We start from the raw sequence: 16,701 nt of genomic DNA, 5'->3' as shown, positions 1-16,701 counted from the left end.
GGGGTTTGATTTGAGATTATATGAGTGGTTTGATTTGTGATTATTACAGGGGGTTTTTATTTGAGACTATTTCAGGAGTTTGATTTGAGGTTATCTGATGTGGTTTGATTTGAGATTATTTCGGGTGGCTTGATTTGAGATTATTTCACGGGTTTGATTTGAGATTATTTCAAGTGGTTTGATTTGAGATTTTTTCATTGTTTTGATCTGAGATTATTTCAGGGTCTTGATTTGAGATTATTTCAGGGGTTTGATTTGAGATTATTTCAGGTAGTTTTGATTTGAGATTATTTCAGGGGTTTGATTTGAAATTATTTCAGGGAGTTTTGATTTGAGATTATTTCAGGGAGTTTTGATTTGAGATATTTCAGGGGGGTTGATTTGAGATTATGTCAGGGGGTTTGATTTGAGATTATTTCAGGGGTTTGATTTGACATTATTTCAGGAGGTTTTGTTAGATTATTTCATTGTTTTGATTTGAGATTATGTCAGAGGGTTTATTTGAGATTATTTCAGGGGTTTGATTTGAGATTATTTCAGGGGGTTTGATTTGCAATTCTGCCAGGGAGTTTTGATTTGAGATTATTTTGGGTGGTTTGATTTGAGATTATTTCAGAAGATTTGATTTGAGATTATTTCAAGTGGTTTGATTTGAGATTATTTCAGGGGTTTGATTTGAGATTGTTTCAGGGGGTTTGATTTGAGATTATTTCAGGGGTTTGATTTGAGATTATTTCAGGGGTTTGATTTGAGATTATTTCAGGGGTTTGATTTGAGATTATTTCAGGGGTTTGATTTGAGATTATTTCAGGGGTTTGATTTGAGATTGTTTCAGGGGTTTGATTTGAGATTATTTCAGGGGTTTGATTTGAGATTATTTCAGGGGTTTGATTTGAGATTATTTCAGGGTTTTGATTTGAGATTATTTCAGGGGTTTGATTTGAGATTGTTTTGGGGGTTGATTTGAAATTATGTCAGGGAGTGTGATTTATCCCATGTGTACAATTGGTTTAGCCATTGAGACTGTGTCACAGTGAAATTAAAGATGGAATTGTCAGAGCTGTGTGTGTGTGTGTGTGTGTGTGTGTACAGCCTTGCCTGACTGTCATTGAAGCTGTGGATAATACTACTTGTCTTCTCTCACTTTAGCCCTGATGAGGATTCCTGCCAGAAGTTCATCCCCTTTGTTGGCGTAAGTACTTCCTGCTCAGTTTTTTATCTTCTTTGGGTTTTTAACTTGCTGCTTTTGATGTGTGAGAGATTTTGTCTCTTCCAATCCCTCAGCGTTGTTGAAGTTTCAGCTCAGTGTGTGTTCACAAACCCTGAAATGGGGCTAAAGCTCAGAGCTTTCGGACTCAGTTTGGAGTGATATCAAAGTGTCAAAATGGAACTAGAAGGCAAAATAACCACAGGATCAAAGAATGATACAGTGCCGAAGGAGGCCATTTGGCTCATAGGGCCGACACTGGCTCTTTGAACGAGCTGTCCAATTAATCCCACTCCCATTGCTTTTTCCCCATAGCCCTGCAATCTTTCTTTTTCAAGTATTTATCAATCCTCTTTTGAAAGTTACTATTTAATCTGCTTCCATTGGCCTATCAGGCTGTGCATTCCAAATCACAACAACTTGCCAAGTAAAAAATCTTTTCCTCATCACAGAATCACAGTGCAGAAGAGGCCCTTCGGCCCATCGAGTCTGCACCGACACGTGAGAAACACCTGACCTACCTACCTAATCCCATTTACCAGCACTTGGCCCATAGCCTTGAATGTTATGATGTGCCAAGTGCTCATCCAGGTACTTTTTAAAGAATGTGAGGCAACCCGCCTCCACCACCCTCACAGGCAGTGCATTCCAGACCGTCACCAACCTCTGGGTAAAAAAGTTTTTCCTCACATCCTCCCTAAACTTCCTGCCCCTCACCTTGAACTCATGTCGCCTCTGATTCTTTTGCCAATCCTCTTAAATCCATGTCTTCTGGTTACCGACCTGGAAAGAGTTTCCCCTTATTTACTCTATCGAAAAGCTTCATGATCTTGAACAACTCTGTCAAATTTCTTCTCAAGCTTCTCTTCCCTAAGTTTCTCCAGTCTCTCCACATCAGCCCTGATACCATTCTAGTAAATCTTCTCTGTACTACCATGAGTCACTATCCTCTGAGACCATTGAGAGATCACTGCTCACCACACCCCTTGTATGGGTTTAGGAACATAGGACTTAGGAGCAGGAGTAGGTCATTTGGCCCTTTGAGCCTGCCGGCCATTTGATAAGATCATGGCTGATCTGATTGTGGTCTCATCTCCACTTTCCTGTTTGCCCCTCCATAATCCTTGACTCCCTTGCCTATCAAAAATCTGTCTTAACTTAACCTTGAATAAATTCAATGATCCAGCCTCCACTGCTCTCTGAGGGAGAGCATTTCACAGACTAACCACCCTCTGAGAGAAAAAGATTCTCCTCATCTTTTTGAACTGCATCCCCTAGTTCTAGTTTCTCCCACAAGGGGAAACATCTGCCCAGCATCCACCCTATCATGTCCCCTCTTAACCTTATATGTTTCATCAAGATCATTTCTCATTCTTCTAAACTCCACTGGCTAAAGGCCCAACCTGTTCAACCTTTCCTCATAAGATAAACCCCTCATCCCAGGAATAAGTCGAGTGGATCTTCTCTGAACTGATTCTAATGCAATTATATCCTTTTTTCAAACAAGGAGAACAAAACTGTAGACAGTTCTCTAGATGTGGTCTCACCAAGACCCTGTACAGCTGCAGTAAAACTTCCCTCCTTTTATATTCCATTCCCCTTGCAGTAAACACCAGCATTCCAGTTGCCTTTCTAATCACCTGTTGTACCTGAAGACTAACTTTTTCTGATTCATGTAGCAGGACACCCAGATCCTTCTGTACCACCATGCTCAGCAATCTCTCTCAATTTAAATAATGTACTGCTTTTCTTTTCCTCCAGCCAAAGTGGTCAAGTTCTCATTTTCCTATTTTATACTCCATCTGCCAATTTTTTCCCACTCATGTAACCTGTCTATGTCCCTTTGAAGAGGGTACTGTGGTAATGTCAGTGGACGAGTAATCCAGAGGCCCAGGCTAATGCTCTGGGGACATAAGTTCAAACCTCACCATGGCAAATGGTGAAATTTCAATCAATTAATAAATCTGCAATTAAAAGCTAGTCTCAGTAATGATGATCATGAAACCATTGTTGATTGTTGTAAAAACCCATCTGGTTCACTAATGCCCTTCAGGGAAGGAAATCTGCCGTCCTTACGCAGTCTGGCCGATATGTGACTCCAGACCCACAGCAAGGTGGTTGACTCTGAAATGGCCTAGCAAGCCACTCAGTTGTGTCAACTCGCTACGAAGTCTAAAAGTCTAACTGGACAGATCACCCGGCATTGACCTAGGCACCGGAAATGACAACTGCGCACCCAGCCCTGATAACCCTGCAAAGTCCTCCTTACTAACACCTGGGAGCTTGTGCCAAAACTGGGAGAGCTGTCTCACAGACTAGTCAACTGTCTGCCATTGTCATACTCACAGAATCATACTTACAGATAATGTTCCAGACACCACAGTCACCATCCCTGGGTATGTCCTGTCTCACCAACAGGACAGGTCCAGCAGAGGTGGCAGCACAGTGGTATACAATTGGGAGGGAGTTGCCCTGGGAGTCCTCAACATTGACTCAGGACCCCATGAAATCTCAGGGCATCAGGTCAAACTTGGGCAAGGAAACCTCCTGCTGATTACCATGTACTGCCCTCCCTCAGCTGATGAATCAGTCTCCTCCATGTTGAACACCACTTGGAAGAAGCACTGAGGGTGGCAAGGGCACAGAATGTACTGTGGGTGGGGGACTTCAATGTCCATCACCAAGGGTGTCTCGGTAGCACCACTACTGACTGAGCTGGCTGAGTCCTAAAGGACATAGCTGCTAGACTGGGTCTGCAGCAGGTGGTGAGGGAACCAATAAGAGGGAAAAACATACTTGACCTCATCCTCACCAATCCGCCTGCCGCAGATGCAGCATGACAGTATCTGTCCATGACAGTATCGGTAGGAGTGACCATGACACAGTCGTTGTGGAGACAAAGTCCCGCCTTCACATTGAGGATACCCTCCATCGTGTTGTGTGGCACTACCACCGTGCTAAATGGGATAGATTTCAAACAGATCTAGCAACTCAAGACTGAGCATCCATGAGGCTCTGTGGGCCATCAGCAGCAGCAGAATTGTACTCGAACACAATCTGTAACCTCATGGCCCGGCATATCCCCCACTCTACCATTACCATCAAGCCAGGGGATCAACCCTAGTTTAATGAAGAATGCAGGAGGGCATGCCAGGAGCAGCACCAGGCAGACCTAAAAATGCGGTGTCAACCTGGTGAAGCTGTAACACAGGACTACTTGCGTGCCAAACAGCATAAGCATCTTCGATAGACGGAGTTAAGCGATCTAAGGTCTGAGTCCTGCCACATCCAGTCGTGAATGGATAATTAAATAATTCACTGGAGGAGGAGGCTCCACAAATACTCCCATCCTCAATGATGGAGGAGCCCAGCACATCAGTGCAAAAGATAAGGCTGAAGCATTTTCTACAATCTTCAGCCAGAAGTGCTGAGTGGATGATCCATCTCAGACTCTTCTGAAGGTCCCCAGCATCACAGATGCCAGTCTTCAGCCAATTCGATTCACTCCACGTGATATAAAGAAATGGCCGAAGGCACTGGATACTGCAAAGGCTATGGGCCCTGACAGTATTCTGGCAATAGTGCTGAAGACCTGTGCTCCAGAACTTGCCGCACCCCTAGCCAAGCTGTTCCAGTACAGCTACAACACTGGTATCTACCCAGCTATGTGGAAAATTGCCCAGGCATGTGCTGTACACAAAAAGCAGGACAAATCCAAACCGGCCAATTACCGCCCCATCAGCCTACTCTCCATCATCAGTAAAGTAATGGAAGGGGTCATCAACAGTGCTATTAAGTGACACTTACTCAACAATAACCTGCTCACTGATGCTCAGCTTGGGTTCCACCAGGACCACTCAACTCCTGAACTCATTACAGCCTTGATCCAAACATGGACCAAAGAGCTGAACTCCCGAGGTGAGGTGAGAGTGACTGCCCTTGACATCAAGGCCGCATTTGATCGATTGTGGCATCAAGGAGCCCTAGCAAAACTGGAGCCAATGGGAATCAAGGGGAAAACTCTCCACTGGTTGGAGTCATACCTAGCACAAAAGATGGTTGTAGTTGTGGTTGTTGGAAGTCAATCATCTCACTCCCAGGTCATTGCTGCAGGAGTTTCTCAGGGTAGTGTCCTAGACCCAAGCATCTTCAGCTGCTTCATCAATGACCTTCCTTCCATCATAAGGTTAGAAGCGGGGATGTTCGCTGATGGTTGCACAGTGTTCACCAACATTCGCAACTCCTCAGATACTGAAGCAGTCCATGTCCAAATGCAGCAAGACCTGGACAATACCCAGGCTTGGGCTGAGAGTTGGCAAGTGACATTCGCGCCACACAAGTGTCAGGCAATGACCATCTCCAACAAGAGAGAATCTAACTATCGTCCCTTAACATTCAATGGCATTACCATTGCTGAATCCCCCACTGTCAACATCCTAGGGGTTACCATTAACCAGAAACTGGACCGGACTAGACATATAAATATTGTGGCTACAAGAGCAGGTCAGAGGCGAGACATTCTGCGCAAGTTCCCTTCCAAATCACTCACCATCCTGACTTGGAAATATATCGCCATTCGTTCACTGTCACTGGGTCAAAATCCTGGAACTCCCTCCCTAACAGCACTGTGGGTGTACCTAACCCACATGGACTGCAGCGGCTCAAGAAGGCAGCTCACCACCACCTTCTCAAGAGCAATTAGGAATGGGCAATAAATGCTGGTCCAGCCAGTGAAGCCCACATCCCATGAACAAATACCAAAAAACACGTTGATATTATCAAACAGATTGATCATATGAAACTCTGATTGATTGTACTCCAAGCTCAGCAGTTATTTTGTGATTTTAACAGGTGGTCAAAGTGGGTGTCGTGGAGCAATCCCTCTCAACATCAGGTGGGTGATACTTTCTGATCCAACTCACACTGTCCCTGTACTAAATTCTTCTAGATTCAATGGACGCTCTACTTTTCTTAGTATTTCACAAATATTTGTTTTAGGGCCCCTCATGATCACTGGTTCAATGTACCTCCCACTGTGGGACTCAACCATACAAACCAAAAGATCCCACATTCAATCCCTGCTCTGTGCCGTTTTTCCTAATGGGTGGCTGGAGTCTAAGATAGGGGAGAGTGTACATGGGGCTGTGGGAGGGGATTAAATGGGTGGCTGGAGTCTAAGATAGGGGAGAGTGTACATGGGGCTGTGGGAGGGGATTAAATGGGTGGGTAGAGTCAGTGATAGGGGGAGAGTGTACATGGGGCTGTGGGAGGGGATTAAATGGGTGGGTAGAGTCAGTGATAAGGGAGAGTGTACATGGGGCTGTGGGAGGGGATTAAATGGGTGGGTAGAGTCAGTGATAGGGGAGAGTGTACATGGGGCTGTGGGAGGGGATTAAATGGGTGGGTAGAGTCAGTGACGGGGTAGAGTGTACATGGGGCTGTGGGAGGGGATTAAATGGGTGGGTAGAGTCAGTGATAGGGGAGAGTGTACATGGGGCTGTGGGAGGGGATTAAATGGGTGGGTAGAGTCAGTGATAGGGGGAGAGTGTACATGGGGCTGTGGGAGGGGATTAAATGGGTGGGTAGAGTCAGTGATAGGGGGAGAGTGTACATGGGGCTGTGGGAGGGGATTAAATGGGTGGGTAGAGTCAGTGATAGGGGAGAGTATATATGGGGCTGTGGGAGGGGATTAAATGGGTGGGTAGAGTCAGTGATAGGGGGAGAGTGTACATGGGGCTGTGGGAGGGGATTAAATGGGTGGGTAGAGCCAGTGATAGGGGAGAGTGTACATGGGGCTGTGGGAGGGGATTAAATGGGTGGGTAGAGTCAGTGATAGGGGAGAATGTACATGGGGCTGTGGGAGGGGATTAATTGGGTGGGTAGAGTCAGTGATAGGGGGAGAGTGTACATGGGGCTGTGGGAGGGGATTAAATGGGTGGGTAGAGTCAGTGATAGGGGAGAGTGTACATGGGGATGTGGGAGGGGATTAAATGGGTGGGTAGAGTCAGTGATAGGGGAGAGTGTACATGGGGATGTGGGAGGGTCTAGTTTGTTGATAAATGGTGTTCTCAGTCCTGGCTTGTGTGTGTTGTGGTGTAAATACAATCTATTAATGGCAGCTCATTCTGTTTTTTTAGTGGACTCTGATGATGCGACTTTGTGTAATGTCGGTATCTTGTCTCCGACACCAACCTCCAGCAGCACGGCTTACACAAAAGATATCAATGCCACGCCACCACCTTCCCCTTCTGTCTCAGGAGTCCTCTCTGGAGCTTGGTAAGGCTTAACAGAATCCATTGTATAAAGAGGAGGTAATGAATAATAAAAAAAATATAAATACCTGGAAAAACTCAGCAGGTCTGGCAGCATCTGCGGAGAGGAACACAGTCAACATTTCGAGTCCGAATGACTCTTCAACAGAACTAAGTAAAAATAGAAGAGAGGTGAAATATAAGCTGGTTTGAGGGGGGGCGGGTGGGACAGGTAGAGCTGGATAGAGGGCCAGTGATAGGTGGTGATAACCAAAAGATGTCACAGACAAAAGGACAAAGAGGTGTTGAAGGTGGTGATATTATCTAAGGAATGTGCTAATTAAGGGTAGAAAGCAGGACGAGCAAGGTACAGATAGACCTAGTGGGGGTGGGGTGGGGGGAAGGGATCGAAAAAGGCTAAAAGGTAGAGATAAAACAATGGATGGAAGCGGGGTGTGAGGAGCTGTAGTCGAGGTAGCTGTGGGAGTCGGTAGGCTTGTAATGGATATTGGTGGACAGTCTATCACCAGAAATTGAGACAGAGAGGTCAAGGAAGGGAAGGGATGTGTCAGAGATGGACCGTGTGAAAATGATGGAGGGGTGGAGATTGGAAGCAAAATTAATAAATTTTTCCAGGTCCAGACAAGAGCCTTTATCAATCGAGGCATAGATTACAAAAGTAGGGAGGTCATGTTGGAGTTGTATAGAACCTTGGTGAGGCCACAGCTGGAGTACTGTGTGCAGTTCTGGTCACCACATTATAGGAAGGATGTGATTGCACTGGAGGGGGTGCAGAGGAGATTCACCAGGATGTTGCCTGGGATGAAACATTTAAGTTATGAAGAGAGGTTGGATAGACTTGGGTTGTTTTCGCTGGAGCAGAGAAGACTGAGGGGTGACCTGATCGAGGTGTACAAGATTATGAGGGACATGGACAGGGTGGATAGGGAGCAGCTGTTCCCCTTAGTTGAAGGGTCAGTCACAAGGGGACATAGGTTCAAGGTGAGAGGCAGGAGATTTAGGGGGGATGTGAGGAAAAACTTTTTTACCCAGAGGGTGGTGACGGTCTGGAATGCGCTGCCTGGGAGGGTGGTGGAGGCGGGTTGACTCACATCCTTTAAAAAGTACCTGGATGAGTACTTGACACATCATAACATTCAAGGCTATGGGCCAAGCGCTGGTAAATGGGATTAGGTAGGTAGGTCAGGTGTTTCTCACGTGTTGGTGCAGACTCGATGGACCGAAGGGCCTCTTCTGCACTGACATTCTGTGAAAAATGGAAGCTTAACATCCCTGGAGATAGAGTTTTCAGGCAGGATAGGGAGGGGGATAAAAAAGGTGGGGGTGTAGCATTATTGGTTAAAGAATCAATTACAGCTGTGAGGAGGGATGATATACTAAATGAAGCATCAAATGAGGCCACATGGGTTGTGCTCAGAAATAAAAAAGGGGCAGCCATACTGTTAGGAGTGTACTATAGACCCCCAAAAAGTGGAAGGGAGTTAGAAGGGCAAATATGTAGATGTCTGAGTGCAAAAACAATAGGGCAGTAATCGTTGGGGACTTCAATACCCTAAAATTAACTGGGATACGAACAGTGTGAAGGGCACAGAGGGGGCAAAATTCTTGAACTGCATTCAAGAGAACATTTTTAGCCAGCACATAACAAGCCCAACGAGAGGGGGCGCAATTCTAGATTTAGTCTGAGGAAATGAAGCTGGGCAAGTGGATGAAGTAGCAATGGGGGACCATTTTGGAGATAGTGACCATAATACAGTTAGATTTAGCATCATTATGGAATGGACAAAGATGGAACACGAGCAAAATTTTTAAATTGGAGGAAGACAAATTTTACAAAGCTGAGAGGTGAGCTGGCAAGAGTGGACTGGATACAGCGATTAGAAGGAGAAACTGTTTCAAATCAGTGGGAGGCATTCAAAGGCGAGATTCCACGGGCACAGTGTAGACATGTCCCCACAAAGAAAAAGGGTGGAACTGCCAAATCCAGAGCCCCCTGGTTATCCAGAAGCATATAGGTCAAGATACAGCAGAAAAAGAAAGCTTCTGACAGTTACAAAAGACTTAACACTGTAGAAAGCCTTGCGGAGTATAGAAAGTACAGGGGTGAAGTAAAAAAGGAAATTAGGAAAGCAAAGAGAGGATATGAAAAAATATTGGCAGGTAAAATCAAAGAAAATCCTGTGATGTTTTACCAGTACATTAAGAGCAAGAGAATAACTAAGGAAGAGGTAGGGCCTATCAGAGACGCACAGGGTAACTTGTGTTTGATGCTGAAGGTGTTAGCAGGGTTCTCAATGAGCACTTTGTCCCCATCTTCACTAAGCAGAGGGATGATGCAGACATTCAAGTTAAAGAGGAGGAGTGTGAAATATTAGATACAATAAGCATAGTGAGAGAGGAAATACTGGAGGGACTGGCATCCTTGAAGATGGATAAATCCCCAGGGCCGGATGGATTGTATCCCAGGCTGTTAAAGGAAGCCAGGGAGGAAATAGCAGATGCTGTGAGGATCATTTTCCAATCCTCACTAGATATAGGCGAGATCCCAAAGGATTAGAGGTCTGCAAACCTTGTGCCATTATTTAAAAAGGGTGCGAGGGATAGGCCAGAAAATTATAGGCCGGTCAGTCTGACTTCAGTGGTGGGCAAATTATTGGAAACAATTCTGAGAGACTGATAAACTGTCACTTAGAAAGGCACAGATTGATCAGGGACATGGTTTTGTTAGGGGAAGATTATGTCTTACTAACTTCATAGAATTTTTTGAGGAAGTAATAAGGAGGATTGGTGAGGGTAGTGTGGTGGATGTTGTCTACATGGATTGGAGTAAGGCATTTGACAAGGTCCCACATGGCAGACTGGTCAGGAGAGTGAGATCATGGGATACAGGGCAAGCTGACAGGCTGGATCCAAAATTGGCTCAGTGACAGGAAACAAAGCATAATAGTTGATGGATGTTTTTGCAAATGGACAAGGGTTTCCAGTGGTGTTCCACAGGGCTCAGTGTTGGGGCCCTTGCTGTTTGTTGTATATATTAATGATTTAGACTTAAATGTGGGAGGCATGATTGGGAAACTTAGAGACAGTTCAAAAATTGGCCGTGTAGTTGATAGTGAAGGAGATCGCTGTCAACTCCAGAATTATATCAGTGGAGTGGGCGGAGAAATGGCAAATGGAATTCAATCCGGAAAAGTGTGAGGTCATGTGTTTGAGGAGGGAAATCAAAGCAAGGGAATACCCAATAAATGGGAAGTTATTGAGGAAGTGAGAGACCTTGTAGTGCATGTCCACAGTCCTTGAAGGTAGCAGTATAGGTGGACAAGGTGGTCAAGAAAGCATATGGAATGCTTTCCTTTACTGGGTGAGGTATTGAATGCAAAAGCAGGGATGTAATGATGAAACTGTATAAAACACTGGTTAGGCCACAGCTGGGGTATTGTGTACAGTTCTGGTCACCACATTACAGGAAAGACATAATTGCTCTGGAGAGAGTATAGAGGAGGTTTACAGGAATGTTGCCAGGGTTTGAAAATTGCAGCTATGAGGAGAGATGGGATAGGCTGGGGTTGTTTTCCTTAGAACAGAGGAGGCTGGGGGTGGGTGACCTGATTGAGGTGTACAAAATTACGCCTGGATAGGGTAGACAGGAAAGACTTGTTTCCCCTAGCTGAGGGGTCAATTAGCAGGGGGCAGAGATTTAAGGTGATTGATAGAAGGATGAGAGGGGACATGAGGAAAAACATTTTCACCCAGAGGGTGGTGGGTGTCTGGAATCACTGTCTAAGTTGGTGGTTGAAGCTGAAATGCTGAACTCATTTACAAGGTACCTGGATCTGCACCTGAAGTGCTGTAAACTGCAAGGCTACAGACCAGGGGCTACAAAGTGGGATTAAAAGGAACGTCTAGTTTCTTTTTTCTCTTTTTGGCTGGCGCAGACGCGATGGGCTGAATGGCCTCTTTCTCCACTGTAACTTTTCTGTGGTTCCAGGAAGACATAACCTTAAACTGAGAGCTGGGTTGTCCAGGGGTGCTGTCAGAAAGCAATTTGTCACTCAAAAGGCAGTAGAGGTCTGGAACTCTCTTGCCAGAAGGCCGGAGGTACTAGGGGCGAATTGGAGCTTTCCAGACTGAGAGTGATTGATGTTTGTTGCTAGCTTTGCAGAATCACCTGACAGAAAATGGGCACCAGCCAGCAGTGGCCAGTGTGGCAGGAGGTGGTAATGTAGTAGCATTGTCACTGAATTAGTATTTCTGGGGACCTGGGTTCAAATCCCATCAAAGTAGGTAGTGAAATTTGAACACAATAAAAATCTGGAATGAAAAGTCTGATAATGACTATGAAACTATTAGATAGTATTAGATCCAAGGAAGCGGCATACAAATTGGCCAGAAAAAACAACAGACCTGAGGATTGGGAGCAGTTTAGAATTCAGCAAAAGAGGACCAAGGGATTGATTAAGAAGGGGAAAATTGAGTATGAGATTAAGCCTGCGGGGAACATAAAAACTGACTGTAAAAGTTTCTACAGGTATGTGAATAGGAAAAGATTGGTGAAGACAAATGTAGGCCCCTTACAGTCTGAAACAGGGGAATTTATAATGGGGAACAAAGAAATGGCTGACCTACTAAATACATACTTTGGTTCTGTCTTCACCAAGGAGGACACTAATAACATACCAGAAATGTTGGGAAACACAGGGTTTAGTGAGAGGGAGGAACTGAAAGAAATCAGTATTAGTAGGGAAATGGTGTTGGGGGAATTGATGGGATTGAAGGCTGATAAATCCCCAGGGCCTGATAATCTACATCCCAGAGTACTTAAGGAAGTCGCCCTAGAAACACTGGTGGTCATTTTCTGAGATTCTATAGACTCTGGAACAGTTCCTACAGATTGGAGGGTAGCTAATGTAACCCCACTATTTAAAAAGGGAGGTAGAGAGAAAACAGGGAATTATAGACCAGTCAACCTGACGTTGGTAGTGAGGAAAATTCTAGAGTCCATTATAAAAGATTTAATAGCTGAGCACTTGGAAAACAGTGGCATAATCGGACAGAGTCAGCATGGATTTACAAAAGGGAAATCATGCTTGAGAAATCTACTGGAATATTTTGCAAATGTAACTAGTAGAGTTGATGAGGGGGAGCCAGTGGATGTGGTTTATTTGGACTTTCAGAAGGCTTTCGACAAAGTTCCACATGAGAGATTAGCGTGTAAAGTTAAAGCGCATGGGATTGGGGGTAGTGTATTGAGATGGGTAGAAAACTGGTTGGCAGACAGGAAACAAAGAGTAGGAATAAACGGGTCTTTTTCCGAATGGCAGGCAGTGACTAGTGGGGTACCGCAGGGATCGGTGCTGGGACCCCAGTTATTCACAATATATTTAATGATTTAGATGAGGGAACTAAATGTAATATCTCCAAATTTGCAGATGACACAAAGCTGGGTGGGAGGGTGAGCTGTGTGGAGGATGCAGAGATGCTCCAGTGTGATTTGGACAAGCTGAGTGAGTGGGCAAATGCATGGCAAATGCAGTATAATGTGGATAAATGTGAGGTTATCCACTTTGGTAGCAAAAACAGGAAGGCAGATTATTATCTGAATGGCTATAAATTGAGAGAGGGGAATGTGCAACGAGACCTGGGTGTCCTTGTACACCAGTCGCTGAAGGTAAGCATGCAGGTGCAGCAGGCGGTAAAGAAGGCAAATGGTATGTTGGCCTTCATAGCCAGAGGATTCGAGTACAGGAACAGGGATGTCTTGCTGCAATTATACAGGGCCTTGGTGAGACCATACCTGGAATATTGTGTGCAGTTTTGGTCTCATCTGAGGAAGGATGTACTTGCTATAGAGGGGGTGCAGCGAAGGTTTACCAGACTGATTCCTGGGATGGCAGGACTGACATATGAGGAGAGATTGAGTCGGTTAGGATTATATTCGCTGGAGTTCAGAAGAATGAGGGGGGATCTCATAGAAACCTATAAAATTCTAACAGGACTAGACAGGGTAGATGCAGGAAGGATGTTCCCGATGGTGGGGAAGTCCAGAACCAGGGGTCACAGACTGAGGATATGGGGTAGGCCATATAGGACTGAGATGAGGAGAAATTTCTTCACCCAGAGAGTGGTGAGCCTGTGGAATTTGCTACCACAGAAAGTAGTTGAGACCAAAACATTGTATGTTTTCAAGAAGGAGTTAGATATAGCTCTTGGGGCGAAAGGGATCAAAGGGTATGGGGAGAAAGTGGGAGCAGGCTATTGAGTTGGATGATCAGCCATGATCATAATGAATGGCGGAGCAGGCTCGAAGGGCCAAATGGCCTACTCCTGCTCCTAGTTTCTATGTTTCTATATCCTTGTCTACCAGCTCAGACAGCAGGGCAGAGCTTGGCAGGCCTGAATATATCACCTGAGCTGTGACTGAGTAAATTGTCTGTCAGAATCAACACTAGTGACTCTTACTGAATCTGTTTCCTTCATTCCATGTCCTGGTTCTTTTGGCCAGCTCCCCTGGGAGCGGAGCAGAGGTGATGGGACTGCAGGTCGATTATTGGACAACACAACTTCCGGACAAGAAAAGGGATGGTGAGAAACGGGACATTGGCAACAAGAACACCTTGAAGAGCAATTTCCGGTCGCTCCAAGTGACTCGGCTACCTAATGGTGGTGAGATGGTGCCACCAGCCACCATGTTGATGACTGTGGTAACCAAAGAGAAGAATAAGAAAGGTGAGAGTAGAGTGAGACTGATAGCAATCCAGTTTCAGTAGGTGGCTTGTGTGAGGGAGAGAGAGAGTGAGACAGTACGACATGGGCTGAGATATTTAACACACCTTGACCACACTCAGGTTGTCAGAGCTGATTTAGGTGAGGGAGTGGGCATTGGAGGTTGGCATGCTTTGTGTTCCTGGATGCCCAGGTCAAGCCCACCACCAGCACTGGGATATCTGTCTGTACTGTGTATCTCAGCTCAAACCTCAGAGAAACACCAGTCTGACATGCTACCCCAGACACTGCTCAGTTAGGCTGTTTGAGCTGTGGCCTTTGGCCCAATCGATTGAAGCTGCACCAGGCCAGGTGACAGAGGCTACCTAAATTCTTTCTGCCTCAGATTGGGTTCAACCCCATTTTCCACAGGGTGAAGGCCAGTCTGACCCACTGCCTCATTCCGGTCTCCCTCTTGTGTGAAAAGGTCCCCCACTTCCTTTCTAGGGTCATCTGCACAATCAGTGAAGTGATTGTCCCACCAGTTCAGCCATGGCTCCCTCAGAATCAGAAGGTTATGGGTCCAGGTCCCACTGCTGAGATTCAGCACAAAGATCTCAGCTGGCACTGCAGGGGAGTGCTTAGATTTAGGGAGGGAATTTCAGAGCTTAGGGTCCAGGCAGCTGAAGGCATGGCCACTGATGGTGGAGTGATTAACATTAGGGATGGTTAAGAGACCAGAATTGTATCACTCTAGGCACAGCTGAGGTTTGGAGGCTCGGGGTTGGAACTGTACAGCTGGGTGTTCTTCACAGCTCAATGCAGTGCAGAATGTAAACTTTACACACCCCGGCAATGTACATCAAGCTGAAATCCTGGCCTGTTGTCTAAAGCAGATCAGAGGTTAAACCAAGGCACTGTTCTCTCAGCTAAATTTAAACAATCCCGTGGGAGTATTTTGAAGAGTGGGGCAGTTCTCCTGGGACCAGTATTTATTTCTCAATCAACATCACAAAAGGAGATTATCTGGTCATTGTTGTTTGTGGAAACTTGCTGTGTGCAAACTGGCTGCTGCATTTCCTATCTTACAACAGTGATTGACCCTCATTGTTGTACAATGTTTTGGGACATCCTGGGGTGGTGAAGGGTGGCAGACAGGCCAATCGACCAGGTGGGCTTTGCATTTTTGATGAAACCTTATCCAAGGGTGGGAAGAAATCTCTGTTAGGATTTAAAATAAAAAGAAATATCTGGGGACTGTGTTTTTTAATGAGCTATGACTTCAGGTGCTCGATTGTGCTGCATGGACATATTTTGCAGCATTTTTGTTGTTTCCTTTACTCTGTGGAGGTCTGCAGCTCCTTGAGGCAGCTGTTTGCCTTCAGGGAGCTCACTCACCAGCACCCTCAGTGATGTCGGCGCACACCCTCCTCCCACCCCCAACGGCAGGGCTGAGCCTTTCTCCGGGCATGTCTCATGCTGGCTGGCTGTTAATAAGGTCGCGGTCAGAGGCCGATCACAGGCAGGAGAGCATTTCACATCCACTTCTGGGCCCAACAAGAGCAAAATTCAGGTCAGAGAGGTGCAAAACACTTAGTGAGTGCTGTGTGTGATTGTTGTTCCTCCCTCTTTCCAGTGATGTTTTTAAGTAAGAAACCAAGGGAGAAAGAGCTGGACTCTAAGAGCCAAGTGATCGAGGGAATCAGCAGGTTAATCTGTACTGCCAAACACCAGCAGACCATGCTCAAAGGTAAGAAACTATCCGACAACCCCCAACTAAAAATAGTACAGTGCGGAGGGCAAAGGGCACTGTGAAGCAAAACCAGTGGAACCTCTGTAACTTAGCTTGAAGACTGTGTCCAGTGCTGGTCAGAGCCATCATGAACACTGTCCAATGCTGGTCAGAGCCAGCGTGAACATTATGTCCAGTGCTGGTCAGACCCACCGTGAACACTGTGTCCAGTGCTGGTCAGACCCACCGTGAACACTGTGTCCAGTGCTGGTCAGAGCCAGCGTGAACACTGTGTCCAGTGCTGGTCAGAGCCAGCGTGAACACTGTGTCCAGTGCTGGTCAGAGCCAGCGTGAACACTGTGTCCAGTGCTGGTCAGAGCCATCATGAACACTGTCCAATGCTGGTCAGAGCCAGCGTGAACATTATGTCCAGTGCTGGTCAGACCCACCGTGAACACTGTGTCCAGTGCTGGTCAGAGCCAGCGTGAACACTGTGTCCAGTGCTGGTCAGAGCCAGCGTGAACACTGTGTCCAGTGCTGGTCAGAGCCACTATGAACACTGTGTCCAGTGCTGGTCAGAGCCACCGTGAACACTGTGTCCAGTGCTGGTCAGACCCACCGTGAACACTGTGTCCAGTGCTGGTCAGAGCCAGCGTGAACACTGTGTCCAGTGCTGGTCAGAGCCAGCGTGAACACTGTGTCCAGTGCTGGTCAGAGCCAGCGTGAACACTGTGTCCAGTGCTGGTCAGAGCCAGCGTGAACACTGTGTCCAGTGCTGGTCAGACCCA

General features: G+C 46.1%; 1 protein-coding gene across 1 annotated transcript in view; it reads left to right on the top strand.

Annotated features, from left to right (window-relative positions):
• Positions 1-16,701, top strand: part of LOC144676519 (phosphofurin acidic cluster sorting protein 2-like) — a gene marked incomplete at its 5' end in the record, with an annotated part of 61,560 nt that overhangs the window by 32,702 nt on the left and 12,157 nt on the right. Inside the window, 5 exons of the mRNA XM_078536916.1 lie at positions 1,150-1,192; positions 6,059-6,101; positions 7,345-7,483; positions 13,982-14,205; positions 15,818-15,931. Of these exons, the coding sequence (XP_078393042.1) occupies positions 1,150-1,192; positions 6,059-6,101; positions 7,345-7,483; positions 13,982-14,205; positions 15,818-15,931 (563 nt within the window). The remainder of the gene's footprint in view (positions 1-1,149; positions 1,193-6,058; positions 6,102-7,344; positions 7,484-13,981; positions 14,206-15,817; positions 15,932-16,701) is intronic.

The sequence above is a fragment of the Cetorhinus maximus genome, unplaced genomic scaffold (genome assembly GCF_964194155.1).
Source record: "Cetorhinus maximus unplaced genomic scaffold, sCetMax3.hap1.1 HAP1_SCAFFOLD_1660, whole genome shotgun sequence".
Classification (NCBI taxonomy): Eukaryota; Metazoa; Chordata; class Chondrichthyes; order Lamniformes; family Cetorhinidae; genus Cetorhinus; species Cetorhinus maximus.
The sequence above is the reverse complement of the archived record's forward strand: the minus strand, read 5'-3'. Positions and strand labels throughout refer to the sequence as shown.